The sequence below is a fragment of the Thermobia domestica genome, chromosome 17, assembly GCF_964235325.1.
Source record: "Thermobia domestica chromosome 17, izTheDome1.hap1.1, whole genome shotgun sequence".
NCBI lineage: Eukaryota > Metazoa > Arthropoda > Insecta > Zygentoma > Lepismatidae > Thermobia > Thermobia domestica.
Window position 1 is genome coordinate 137109993 of NC_137470.1, and position 14434 is coordinate 137124426.

General features: G+C 35.0%; 1 protein-coding gene across 1 annotated transcript in view; it reads left to right on the plus strand.

Moving 5' to 3' along the window:
- The window catches only part of LanA (laminin subunit alpha), a 402631-nt gene that overhangs the window by 369032 nt on the left and 19165 nt on the right, over positions 1-14434 (plus strand). The window contains exon 57 of the mRNA XM_081744326.1: positions 5394-5553. Coding sequence (XP_081600452.1) covers positions 5394-5553 — 160 coding nt within the window. The remainder of the gene's footprint in view (positions 1-5393; positions 5554-14434) is intronic.

The following is a 14434-nucleotide window of genomic DNA, read 5'->3' on the forward strand; positions in this document are numbered from 1 at the left end:
ACAATGGTACCCTTGCTACGAATTGTCAACATGGATCCTGTGAATCATACTTTTGGAAGTCATGCAGTACAAATCTTTAATCCTGCACATTATGTTCCGGTGGAAAAAATGAATTTTGAGCAAATACAAATCGATATAAGGGATAGCACAGGTCATCGTATGCCATTCACCTTTGGAACGGTGTGTACAAAACTACATTTCCGTCGTCGTCGTCATGACTGATCCGTATTTGCAATACTACCAAAAACAAGCGTTATCCGGTATCGGCAACGTCTATGTGGGAAGTCCCTATCAAGCAGGACATGGCATTGGAAGTTTCCTTGGTGGCTTATTTCGTTCAGTGTTACCACTTGTGAAGCAAGGAGCTAAAACTGTGGGAAAAGAATTATTAAAATCAGGTGCCAATATGATTAATGACGTTGTGATCTCGAATCAACCGCTGGAAGAATCGTTTCATCAACGTATGCAAGAGGCAAAATCAAATTTACAAGAAAAAGCTAAAAATAAGTTGAAAACTATGCTGGGAAGTGGATATCATAAACGAAAATGGGATGACTGCTCTCAGTTTGAGGTTGACCTTCCAACGATCAACAACACCATCAATCCTACGAAGAGACGTAAATTATCACATAAGAAGAAGAAGAGATCATTGGCATCGTCACCAGATATTTTTGATTAATTCAACGATGGCTTTCTTACATCATCAATCCTGTGAATGTGTAAAAAGTGAATTGGACATTTTTTCAACATTACCCACGCAAACCAGTGTTCTGGACAATCGTATTATTGGCTACAAACCAATTAGTTCAATAGCTGAAAATTCACCAATAGAATTTGTAGTGAGTGGTAGCAGTGATGAATACATTGATTTGCCACAAACCTTATTATACATCCAAGCACAAATTGTGAAACCAGATGGTTCCCCCTTCATCAATACGGATAAAGCAATTGCACCTGTCAATGATTTTCTAAATGCTATGTTTAGTGAAGTACAAATCTACTTGAACAATAAACTGATTTCATTTCCGTCACATAATCATCCATATCGTTCGTACCTGGAAAAACTGCTCAATTATAGTGATGGAGCTAAAAATACACATTTACAAACAGCAATGTGGTTTCAAGATACGGCTGGTCATATGAACGCAACCACAAGTGAGAACAAAGGATTTCAACAACGCTATGAACTGACAAAACAAAGTATGAAATTCGATATGATTGGACATCTTCATTGTGACATTTTTAATCAAGATAAATTTTTAATTCATGGAGTGGAATTACGTGTGAAACTTATTCCTGCAAAACCAAACTTTTGTCTCATGGCCGGTGAAAGTGGTGTCAGTGCAAAAATCAATATTCTAGATGCATCGTTGCAGGTGAAAAAAGTCAGCATCAGTCCTAGTGTTAAATTGGCACACAATAAAATTTTACAATCTACACCGGCAAAGTATCCTCTGACAAGGGTTCAAATGAAATCATTTACTATCCCGAAGGATATACAATCCAAAACTATTGATAACCTGTTTATGGGAACATTGCCAAATCGTATTATTGTAGGATTTACATCGAATGAAGCATCCAGTGGAACTATTACCAGCAATCCATTTGAATTTCAACATCTAAACATTAATTTCTTTACATTGTATGTGGATGGAAAAGCTGTACCTTCAAAACCGTTGCAACCCAACTTTGAAGAAAATCTCTACATTTCATCGTACCACACATTGTTCTCAGGTTCTGGCATACATTTTACCAATACCGGAAATACAATTTCAAGAGCCGACTACAAGAATGGATATACACTGTTTGTATTTGACCTAACTCCCGATTCTTCTGCTGGAGATTGTCACTATTGGAATTTACAACGACATGGAGCCATCCGATTGGTAGTTCATTTCCAAGAGAAATTAGCAGCATCTGCAAACTGTATTGTGTATGGAGAGTTTTCCTCACTCCTAGAGATCGACCACCAGCGCAACATTATCCTGGACTTTTAAATTACAAGGTACGTATACGTTATGTATCATTTCCATTCACGATGTTGAATACATTACAATTAGCTAGTGCTTTAAACGGTAGTCCATTATTCAGAAATCATTTTACTGGGGTATTTGCAAGCGATGAGTTGCCCTCACGGATTTCTCTTCCTCTGGCAATCATTGTAAATACAGATCCATCTACAAAACTAGGAAGTCATTGGATTGCAATTTATATTGATCATCGCGGTGTTGGAGAATATTTTGACAGCTATGGCCTTCCTCCTTATGTACCACAACATGTTGCATTCTTAAAACTTCATTGTATGTACTATAAATATAATAATAGCCAAATGCAAAGTCTTGGTTCATCCGTATGTGGCTATTATGCTTATTTTTATTTGTGCTGTAAAGCCCAAGGAAAATCTCTGCGTGAAATTCAATATTTGTTCACAACAGTACCCACGGTTAATGATCGTAGACTGCTGCAATATACCTTCCAGGTAATTTTATCATATTTATCATTGTAAGTGTATTTGTTTAATCATCATCTATTTCTATACTAATCATCTTTTTCCTCGTTCTTTTTTACAGAATTCACAATACGAAGCTTTGCAAACGGGTGCTATGCTGCAAAACATGGAAACAAATCATTACAATCAAGAAGAGGGGGCGGTCTAATGAAGAAACCCAGCTCAATATACAAACATTGTCAATACCTTAGTGTAACAAGAAAGAAAAAGAAGAAACCAGAAAAAATGAATAAAATACAATTTATGCTGACCTATGTGTTTTTATTGTCCATTCCATATACAACGTTATCAGATTCTCCTAAAGAACTGTGCGATATAAGACGAGAACCCTGGACAAAGTTTCCACCTAATTCCTAGAGAACATTGACCAGGGAACTCGTCGCGCATCAAAACCAAATCATTGATCACGTGACTGTACTACACCCGAAGGGTCCTACCAAATTGAAAGGGGATACCCGTCCATACCTTATCAAATAGGATACATTGAGTCAATAACCAAACACGTGGTTGTACTTAAAAATTTGGTAATAGGATCACCGAAACATATTGAGGTCCTGTACTATGCTTAAATTGGACAATTTCAGTGGACCCCCATTGCCAAATTTTAAGAAGGGTGCAGCAATATACCCATGTCTTATGATATGAAATAGATCCCTGTAATCATATAAGGTAATAGGATCTCATCCAAGGGGATAAAATGGACCAAAAAACCAAATACGTGGTACAACATATTTCTTACATTTATATTTTGGCAATTTTGTACCCCTAAAAGGGATCGAGGTGGACCATCCAAATTTATCATGATACATATTGAGGTCCTGTACTATAGTACCAAATGTTTAAATTGGGCAATTTCCAAAATTTAAGGGGTGGGCCAAGGTACTCCTCCCGGGGTGCACCAATGTACCTATGTCTTATGATAGATAATGAACCCCTATACATGACCATATAACCATATAAGGTAATAGAACCTCATCAAAGGGGGATAAAATGTACCAAATACCAAACACGTGGTTGTACTAAAATTTTGGCAATTTTGTACCCCTAAAAGGGAACGAGGTGGACCACCCAAATTTATAGTGATCTGTATTAGTGGCCTCTACTATAATACCAAATGTTTAAATTGGGCAATTTCCAAAATTAAAGGGGTGGGCCAAGGTACCCCTCCCAAAAATTTAAAGGGGTGCACAAATGTACCTATGTCTTATGATAGGTAATGGACCCCTATACATGACCATATAATCATATAAGGTAATAGGACCTCATCCAAGGAGATAAATTAGGTCGAAAACCAAACACGTGGTACAACGTATTGCTTACGTTTATAGTTTTGGCAATTTTGTACCCCTAGAAGGGAATGAGGTGGACCACCCAAATTTATCATAATACATATTAGGGTCCTGTACTATTATACCCAATGTTTAAATTGGTCAATTTCCAAAATTTAAGGGGTGGGCTATGGTACCCCTCCCAAATTTTTCAAGGGGTGCATTAATATACCCATGTCTTATGAAAGGTAATGGACCCCTGTATACGCCCATATAACTATATAAGGTAATAACACCTCATCAAAGGGGATAAATTAGGTCAAAAACCTCCGAAATTTGAATTTTTGGCAATTTTTTACTCATAAAAGGGAACGACATAGACACCCAATACTGATAGAGGTACATACTGTGGTCCTAGGCTACCACACCCAATTTTTAGATTTGGCAATTTCCAAAATTTAAGGGGGGTGGTCCTTTGTACCCCTGCCAAAATTTAGGGGGTGGGCCAAGGTACCCCTGCCAAAATTTAGAGGGGGTGGTCCTATGTACCCCTAGGTCATTGACCCCGGGCTAAGGTCATTGACCTTTGACCTATGACGTCACAAAGGTCGGGGTCAAAGTCCAAACTTCGATAGGGTGTCGCCAATACTACTGGCGACGAAAGTTGGAGTGCCGATTGTACATTACCATAGTGAAGTCTGTCTGACCTACCACAACTTTTGTAGATTGTAACGCAATGGGTTTTATTTAGTATGTTTTAGGAAAAAAAGAAGGAAGCGACAATACATTTTTCGAGTGAAATAGTGTCATGTACATCTGCAGCGTCTTAATTCCAAAAAATGATTGACCTGTTCCCTGTTTTCACTAGTGATGCTGAGTTTATAGTTTTTATTTTGTTTTAATAATTACACATGTTTTATTAAGTATTTGAATTAATTTTTGCTATTGACTGACGGAGGGAAGTAGTTTTATTATTTCAATACAGCGAAAAGTGGCAGTAGACGTATATTCAATAACCCATAATTAGGCTATACATTGTAATTGTAAAGCTCAAGCTCTTTTCGGTTAAACAATTAAATTGTAAGTCGCGGAAATGTCCGTGTAAAGTTCTTGGAAAACATGGGAGTCGTCATCATGCATCATTTGGTATAATGATGCATACAATTTTGTAAGAATCATTAGGAATGAAACCCTAACTTGCTGTGACACAAAGGTGTGTAATTTATTTTTATTTTTTATTTTTTTTTATCAAGCTGATTATTGGTTAAAATTATCAAATTGATCAAGAGAGTCACAATATATTAGCAAGGGATGTTATTCAAAGGTGTAGTAGATTCTGTATATAGTATAGTGCGATATGAAGTAGTATAGCTGCCCTTCTTGCCGTCTTAGTGTCTAAAGATACAGTCAAAATAGTGTATCTTTGGTGCATGTGGTCCTGGGTTCGATTCCCAATGGAGAGCTCAAAAAAGAAATATTTTCATTGTCATTCACTAATCACCTGCCTCCTTTAGCCTAAAGGGTATAATCCTGTGACATTAAAAAAAAATAATTTTACAATAGAACTGATTGAAGTGAAATTGGTTTTTATCAAGATAAATATTCCATTTTTGCAGTTGCAAGATGTAGTTAACGGGTTTAGTGGATGTCTACGCAAATTCAAAATGAATAATCGCCCGTTTGGAGAACCAGCGGTATCTTTTGGAGTAGAGCCGTGCTCAGAGAAGACGGAGCCCGGAGTTTTTATGTCTGCAGATGGAGGCTATATTCAAATGTGTAAGTATAAATATATTTTACGTATTTAGTCTACGTTTAAATGTTAAGAGAACTATATTATCCCATAAATAACATTTTATACATTATGTAAGAAGTATATTCTTATCTAATACGTTATTAGAAAGTTTCGAAATGTATATCAAAAATAGATTTTCAGTTTGTTTTTTTTTCGTGGCAAATTCTGGCAATTATTATCTAATAAAGACGTAAGTGACTTGATTTTGATATCCTTCACATATTACGTAATGCGGCAAAGATGGGGAAAAGGTTTGGACTTGCGTTACGAAGTGTGACAAGGGAAGGATGTGATTTACGTCCTCGTTATGTAATGCACGTTATTTGCTGTAATTTTTATTTTTATTCTCAAGTTTATATGCAATCTTTAAACAATTAATTTTATTTAATTCTTTTCTTTTTTTATAAATAAATAAATATTTCTATTATTTCGGGAAATTGCGAACATATAGCCTATTTAATTGAATCATGCAGGAGGGATTCGAAGACGCTACTAGACATGAGCGTGACTGGTGACAAACACTTCTGTATTATAATACAATAAACCTTCATTTTGTGGCTATCGCAGTATTGCATTTATGGCACACGCTTTTCTGGAGTTAGTTGTTAGTGATCGTAACCAGCGTTGAAAAAGCCCTGGCGTTCCCACTCGTATCGCTATTTCTGAGAATTTTATTTGAAACTTTAGATTTGAGTAATTACCCCATTTTATTCTTGTAAGGGGTTTCGCATGTGAAACAGAAGAAACCCTTTTTCGTAAAATAATATTTTCCGTGACGGAACGATCTACGATTTGGAGCAAAATACATGTAAGATATTAAAAACCTAATTCATCGGATATTCATCTCGTACTGATTTTTTTTTTTTTTTTTAAACTTTTGGATTTGAATATTTCTGGTGAAATTGAGTTTATTTGGATTCTGGCACTGATTTAGGACAAGAAGAATTTAAAAGGAGTAAACTGAAGTCCAAAATCCAAAGAAATGCTCGAACGCTTGTTCTCAAAGATATCCTTGCTTCTTCACGTGTGCAGTCACTTCAAATCTGTTGTCGGCGAGGAAGAGAATTTATTTGCATCGCCGACACTGGCGAACTTCAAATTCACGAAGCATCCTGGATCCCAGAATATGAGGTTGATGTCAGTTATTTTGATCCTGTTTCACCTGCACTTTTCGGCAGTATTTTCTCTTTGCTAATTATCGGTGACCTAAAAGGATGGGTGCGATCTCTTTGGGAAAACGACTGTATGCAATTTCGAAGAATTAAAAGTGGTTAATTAAACAGCCTTATGGGGTTAAAATATTATTAATACTTTGATATTGCATTTTACCCTTATTAATAATTTCAATTTGATTTTGATCAGTCTAAATACAAGTTTGCAACTAACAGCTGGAATGGTTCAATCGAATAACATACTTATAGTTCCCAAGTTCGCCACTGTTGGCGCTACAAGATTCTAATAACTCTAGCTGCAAAAGCTGATACCAATACAAGTTCACTGACCGAAAAATTTATCTTTCAAATTGATAAGTAAATACATCAATAAATAAATGAGAACACACGTAAGTGTAATGAACATTCATTGGTTGGGGTGTGATGAACATCGTAGAAGTTTAGAAGGATATGATTCCGAAAATAATACAAAAACAGATTTGATTAGTTCTTAGTGTACTAACCAGATTATGTTATAAATATTCTTATATACATACCAGTGTTGTTATGTGACACTATGTGAATACTAGCATAAAAGAAATTTTAAGCCTAAGTCATAACATCATTTTAAAGCATTGAGGCTATATGATTCGTGGCTGTATAGTTTATCGTAGGATCTGAATCACATTTGTTAATTAACTATACTAACTGTTTCTGTAATGTTGATATTTCAACGTAATTGCATAAACTAGAATGACCAGACGTACTGATTTTCGTAGTACAGTACTGTTTTTCAAAGAGTTGTCCTGCGTGTTACGAAAACCCGTAGAAAATTTAGAAATGTCCTTTTTTCAAAATGTCCTGCGAAATATCCTGAGTTAATTTATTAGCAATATTTTAATGTTTCGTTCTTTATCCACATCATTTTGATCCACCCACAGGCACTCTTTTTCTGAATGATGTACCTCTCTGTTTTTCAACACTCCTTGAAAGATTATTGTTAGGAAAAGGGAGCAATAAACGAACAATTGTTTTGGAATATACTGTTTTTACAGAGAAGGTCCTGCTGAGATATCAGTAAGGCAGGTACAAGACTTAACTCAGTAATTGAATGGGGTGAGTCAGGGTTGGAAAAAATACAGTTCTTTTTTTTTTCAAAAACAACAAAACATATGTTTAAAACATGAAAAGGTGTTCAAAATGTTTTAAACATGTTTTAAAACACATACGAAAGAAAACATGTTTTAAACGTTTTGAACAGTTTAAAACATGATTTTAAATATATTTCAAAATCGTGTAATAACGTATTTATTCAGACGTTTTTGCTCTTGCAACCGATCTTTTCATTTATTTTATCCTGGTTAAGACTACAGTGTGTTGGGTAGAGAATGTTTCAGTATAGATTAATAATTCTCAACTCATTTCATAATACGACCCTCTTTTATCACACCCTCTTGCCAGTGACTCTCGTAAGTACTTTCTTCGTTCTATAAGCATTTTAGATATGGAGATTTACTAATCTACTATGGAGATTTCACACAATCTATCAATACATCGCAAAACAAAATTCCTCACCATCCTTGTGTGTTGAGAACGGGTTGATTTAGAATGATGAAACTTGGAAGTACTTTGACACATCAGATGGTGTTATCTAGCATCATGGCGGATATCTTTGCTTGTTATTCGAAATTTCAAATGCAAAGGGAGTCATGTTACATGTTTTAAGGCTAGAAATACGTTTGTGCGGTTATTTTAGCCCTAAAGCAAGTCATTTCGGAGTTACCGCTTCTGAAAGTTATGCCTTTAGGGGCTAAGCTCGCGTTTCGTGGAGGCGGGTGAGATTTTAGTTGCAAAATTTAATTACTATTTCAGAATACCGATGCTAATAAAATTATTTTAAAATAATAAATTTTCGAAAAGTAAGTTTGAAACACACTTCATATTGTGCTATCTTTAGAATATTTTCTGTAAGTCTATGTAATTGGTTGTTTCTTGAGTCAATAATTTATTGAAGAAAAGAGAGCACAATGGGTGTAAGTCCATTTTCAATAAAGTTCAGTTTTGCTCAGCAAATGAACTCTGTTTCAAGACGTAATATCTTCGCCGTCAAGAGTCCAAAACAAATGTATCTAAAACCATGCGAAAGAGCGTGGGATAGTTTCATATGACAGCCGCTAGACAGGGGCATCAGTGGGACAGGAGGATAACTGCCCCATCCCCACCCTGAATTTCAGATTTTTGGGGCAGTAAGGCAGTTTTAGAAATCTTTTGATAAGCAAAATCCAACAGGACAAGCTTGAGGTCCTTACACCGAACAAATACGGAGAACACACAGATGCCTAAAACTGGAAAGTTGTTTGGCCCAATTTCCAGAATTTTAAGCAGGTCCGAAATTCGAAAGTAGAGCCACCTTCGGAATCCTTGGGCCAAAAAATATACAAGAGAGCAATATAGACCTATAGCTCCTTACGGCCAATGGAAATGGATTATAACTGATCAAAATCCGTATTTATTCGGTGTAAGGACTTCATTTTTTTTATGTTGGACTTTGCTCAGCAAAATATATCTAAATCTGCATTACTGCCCCCAAAATCTGAAATTCAGGGTAGGGGGCGGATGACCTCTAAACGAACGTCCTTTTCCAACGGCAATCATATAAAATTCTAGATTGCATCTTGTCATGTAGTTTTTCTATCTTTCATCTCGGATTCGTAGTTGTGAAAATATGACGTTTTTCGTCGGTGTATTCTTTTGGACATACAATACATTTATTTAACGTAATTATGCATCATTGACTATGGCATTCGGAGCTTGACTTGTTAATCATTCCCACGCTGCAGCGTACAGAATATAATGTTAATATCATAGATGTATGAGCAAGGAGGGGGAAATTAGCCCTCCTCCACCACCATCAACGCCCTTGTCCAGCGGTTGTCCTATGAAACTCTAGTCTACACCCTTTCACGTGGCTTTAGTTTCATTTATTTCGTACCCTTGGCTACAAAGATACTACGTTTACTGAACAAAAGTGAACCTTTCTGAAAATGGACTTGGATCCCTTGTGCTCTGAATGCTCAATATCTAAAAATATTTTATAAAATCTGAGTTGGAACCAGATTTATCCTTCAACCCAAGTTTGTTCGAAACACATAAAATTAGTTTGTTTAGTTTGATTGATTACAGTCTTGCATCAGTAGCAATGCTATATAAGACAGGGCTTTTTCTCTAAAGTGGGATCCGAACCACTAATTTTGAAATTTTACGTCGGATCGCAGTCAAAATCTATACAGCAAATTCCGACGTCTCGTGCCTGTACCCTCAAAATTTAATGTTAAAAGACCGAAAGTTGCGCCCTGTAGCGTGATTCATACATGCAGACTGACGAACAAATTGAGATCAAACTGTCCCAAACACTGACGTTTGGCACTGATGTTACAATAAAGTTTCACGCTTTAAAAGTTAGTTACGCGGGCAACTGCCATACCTTGTGCTTTCTCGCCTGGTCCCTTCATGCAAGCTATAGCAAGATGTAAAGTTTCGAAGAAAATTTAGAACTGAGGTGGTGAAGAGGGGCGAAATAAAATTTTCATAATATAATGAAAAAGCTATTGTTGATACAAAATTAATTCTTACCTGAAGTTCCCAGTTGCATGTCAACCACGTCACTGACGTTAGAATCATCAGAAGCAATTTTCTGATCAACACTTTTACCATTTGTTTGGGTTTCCAGTTTTTCACAGTATTGTATTTTTCATAATGATTCTTCATTCTTTAAACTAAACCAACATTTCTTTCTTACACGATTTGCAACAAGCTCGTATGGTCATTTTCTTATCTGATAGAGTTTAAGTTACTTTGATAAATTTGCTCCAAATGATGTCCTTTTTTCTTCCCGTAAAACTCATGTTAAACGATTCCAAGTTTTGCGGTCCAACATGTATTGTATCAACGAATACCTGCGGTATTTTAATTTCAGAATCGCAATTTACCAAATAACCTTTTGTTTGTTTTCTGAATACAACACAAAAATTTGTTTCCATGATAATTATTTTATTTATTTATTTTTATCAGTTCTACAAGTAGTCCAACCTTCGACTACGACACTTTCTCGCAAATTTACTGAGAAACATTTAAACAATACAATATCCGTTAAAAATAAGGGGGAAAAAGAGACAAAATAAACTGTAGATCACCACATTGACCTGCTGTAGCGACGAGAAATCAAAACATTCTCACGGGTAGAAAATAGTCTTCTGAATGAGGAGCACTTTTTGTCAATTTTCTTTCTCTGGCAGATTTTTTGCAAAAATAAAATAAAATGAAAAGAAACATATGTTTAAAACAAGTCTTAAAAAATACACGTGTTTAAAACAAAATGTTTAAAACGTATAAAAAATTTATTTTAAACAAAATCAATTGTTTAGAACAAGTTTTAATCATTTGTTTTAAACAAAACAACCCTGAGTAGTGTCCACATTAGCTTGAAGTACATTAATAAATAGTCAATAAAGAAGTAAATTGCTGTTTTTCGTGAGGCGTGATCGATATTACCCCGGATGAATTTAAACCAGTACACATAGTCCCATAAATCTTCCATCCTTCCTCGATTATTTGCCACAAACCGCATGAAAATCGGACTTTAGTTAGAAATTTCAGACCTAAATGAAATCCGTGAGTTTTAAAAGAATCACCCTGTATAATAAACTAATATATTGATATATTTTATTGCAAGTTTTTATTTTGCAATACGTTTGATAACGCTCGCTCTTGCAGAAGAATTCATATACAATAAGAGCAGTGGTTCTCAACCTAATTTCTATTACGAGCCCCATTTTATCACATCCTCTTGCCAGCGATCCTCTTATAATTTCTGGTTTGTAATAAGCTTGTGTGGGATTTTTAATATACATATTGTGGATATCTCACGATAGTCATCTATTTCTATAATAGTAGAATCCATTTCTTGTATATAGTGGATACAGTAACTTCCCTAAAAGCGATTGGATTAAAACCAAATTTGATCAGTTCATTCATATTACAAATATCGAATCCGATCCGTCATACTGTTTCAAAATGGAGGCCTTTTGAAAATTTTAAAACTTTATCTCTCTTTTAATTTTGGATGTATGATAAAAAGAAAACGAAAAGTGATTTCTAATTTTCGTGAAAATAGCTTGAACAGTTATTAAAACAAGCTCTTGAGTATTTTAAATGATTTGATGAAGTGCGTCACGAAGATTGAACTGGACATGCCCCACTAGAGAAACCACACCATGCTCAGGTATCTCATTAGCTTTTGGTTTTAATTGTATTTCAATATAAAGGCATTTTGCATTTGTATTTTTCTGGTGTTTCAATATGCAGTTCTTATTAGTTTCATATCATACCTCTTTCATTTAAATTGATTTTTGAACAACTCTGCACCTGTTGAAAAATGTTTAGTAAAACTATTTTTTTTTTTTTTTTGTTGTTGTTAACAGTAAGTAAAAGTAAAAATATGCCCATCAGAACAAAATTCAAAATAATAATTAAAAATATTTTCCGATATTAGATTCTAATCATATTTATCTCTTCCGCTTATCTTCGTGACCCCATGAAACCCTCTCGCGACTCCCAGGTTGAAAAACCCTGAGCTAGAGTAATACTGGCTGTTTTATTTTATTACCACTGGCAGTTCAATCTATTTCTTTTATCTTTTATGATTCATTACTTGAAGGCCGAAAATAACATAGAAGCAGTGATCTGATATACACACCAACAAAGAAGTGAAAGTTTCAGGAGGGCTGAAGGTAGGCGAAGGGGAGGAAATCTCCCTGGCCATCCAAGCTACAAACTTGGTTTCGATATAAACATTGGTTAAAACACCTGGGTGATATGTATCTTTTTAATTAATGCTAATTATTTAACACCTATCCCTATAAAGCATTTAAATTTCTTATCGATAAATCCAAAAATTCACCAAAATTACTTTTAAAAGTCAAGAATATAAAACTACTGAACAAGATGAAATTTTTTCGAGACGAGGCGGAAAAGAATTCTTTGAGAATCGAGACGAGACTTCTTCAAACTTAACAAGACGTCTCTTCTCGTGGACAACAATAGTCAAGACCGAGTTAACTCGTTTTCGCGCCTCCCAAACCAGTAGCCTTACTTAAGTGAAAAGAGACCACATATCAGAATAATATATAATAAGCCCAAACAACATTTCTTTAATATTGCCTATTTATTGGCTTCAATGATGAGAACCAAAAATCCAGTCCAAGCCACTAACCTTAGGATACGTTTTCATGAAAGACATTTGCAAGCGATTGAAATATATTAATTTCAATACAATAGTAGAGTATTTACATATATCATTTTAACAATAGCCTGTTTTAAATTTTGTTTTAAGTTTAGTTTAGTGACATCTTTATCAACCAACTGCTAATCAAATTTGCAACTTTCTGATATTTTGCACTAATGTTTGTTTTTAATTACTTGAGAGTTTTTCTTTAATAAAACTAAAATTATACGTATAATATTGTTTAATTTAAAAGGTTTTAGTTCACTGAGTGTTTACCTTTTAGTATAGTGGTTAGTATCTTTCTCATAATAACAGTAAAATTGCTAAGTTCAGTAGTATGTGTGAAAAGAATAGAATTTTCAAAATATGAATTTATTACAAAGAATAAAATGTTACTTTACAATATGCAGACATAATAAATAAATGAGCTCAAGTTTGTCTGCAGTGATTTACAATAAAGAAATTAACAAATAAAGCAAAATTTTAGAATCTGTTATTTATGAGGCCTTTAGCAGGAGACTGCCATAGAAGAAATTACTTCTTCTTAGAGACTGAAATTATTCGAAAGGATAAAACTTACATGTGTAGTTCGGAGGTCTCTCTTTCAACTCAATATTGGCCATCTTCGTCGGGGCTTCTAGTCCAAATGCGAGACGCAAAGTATGATGTAAGATCTGAGTCGATGTCTGATTCCTGATTCATCCATAGTTCTAATTTTCCGAAGCTTATATACTGGTTGGAGAGAGTGAACTACGTGACAAACAACTTATTTGTTTCATGACGTATTTTGTTATTTGTCTCATGACGTATTTTGTTATTCTTCTCTAGTACTACACTATTGAAAAGTTTGTGTTCGTACATTCATATAAAAAAGTTTTTTAATATTTCAATAAAATAATCATAACATAGCCTCTTCTGCTAAAATTGTTCTTTCATTTGAATGTTTTAGCATCAAATAAAAAAAAAGAATAATATTTTTAATATTTCAAAAAATTTCGAAGTGATGGATGTATACTGTATATAGTGAGTACACTGGGAAGAGAAAACGAAAATGAAAACACGTTCACTTTCTGAAAAGCACTTCACTAGTGTTTATAAACATAGAAGCATAAAGGTTAACGGTGACTTGAAAACCGAGTTCATTGTCTTGGAGAAAGTTGACCTTGACAGTGAAGAAACAGCAAAGTGGATCGGCTGAGAAGGAACGTCTTCCTTTGATGATAAACTGTGATGATCGGTGACATGAGAAATGGAGCATCTGGTAAGAGACGAAACCATTGGACAGGAGCGTGCTGATTCTCATGGTCGCGACTCCATAGAATCACGCTAACTGCGTATCAGGCAGGGGCGACGTAACAGGGAGCATCCTTGTTGAGAGGCCAGCTCTTCGTGGGATGACTGCACTGAACATCATGTCGGATGACGGAAACC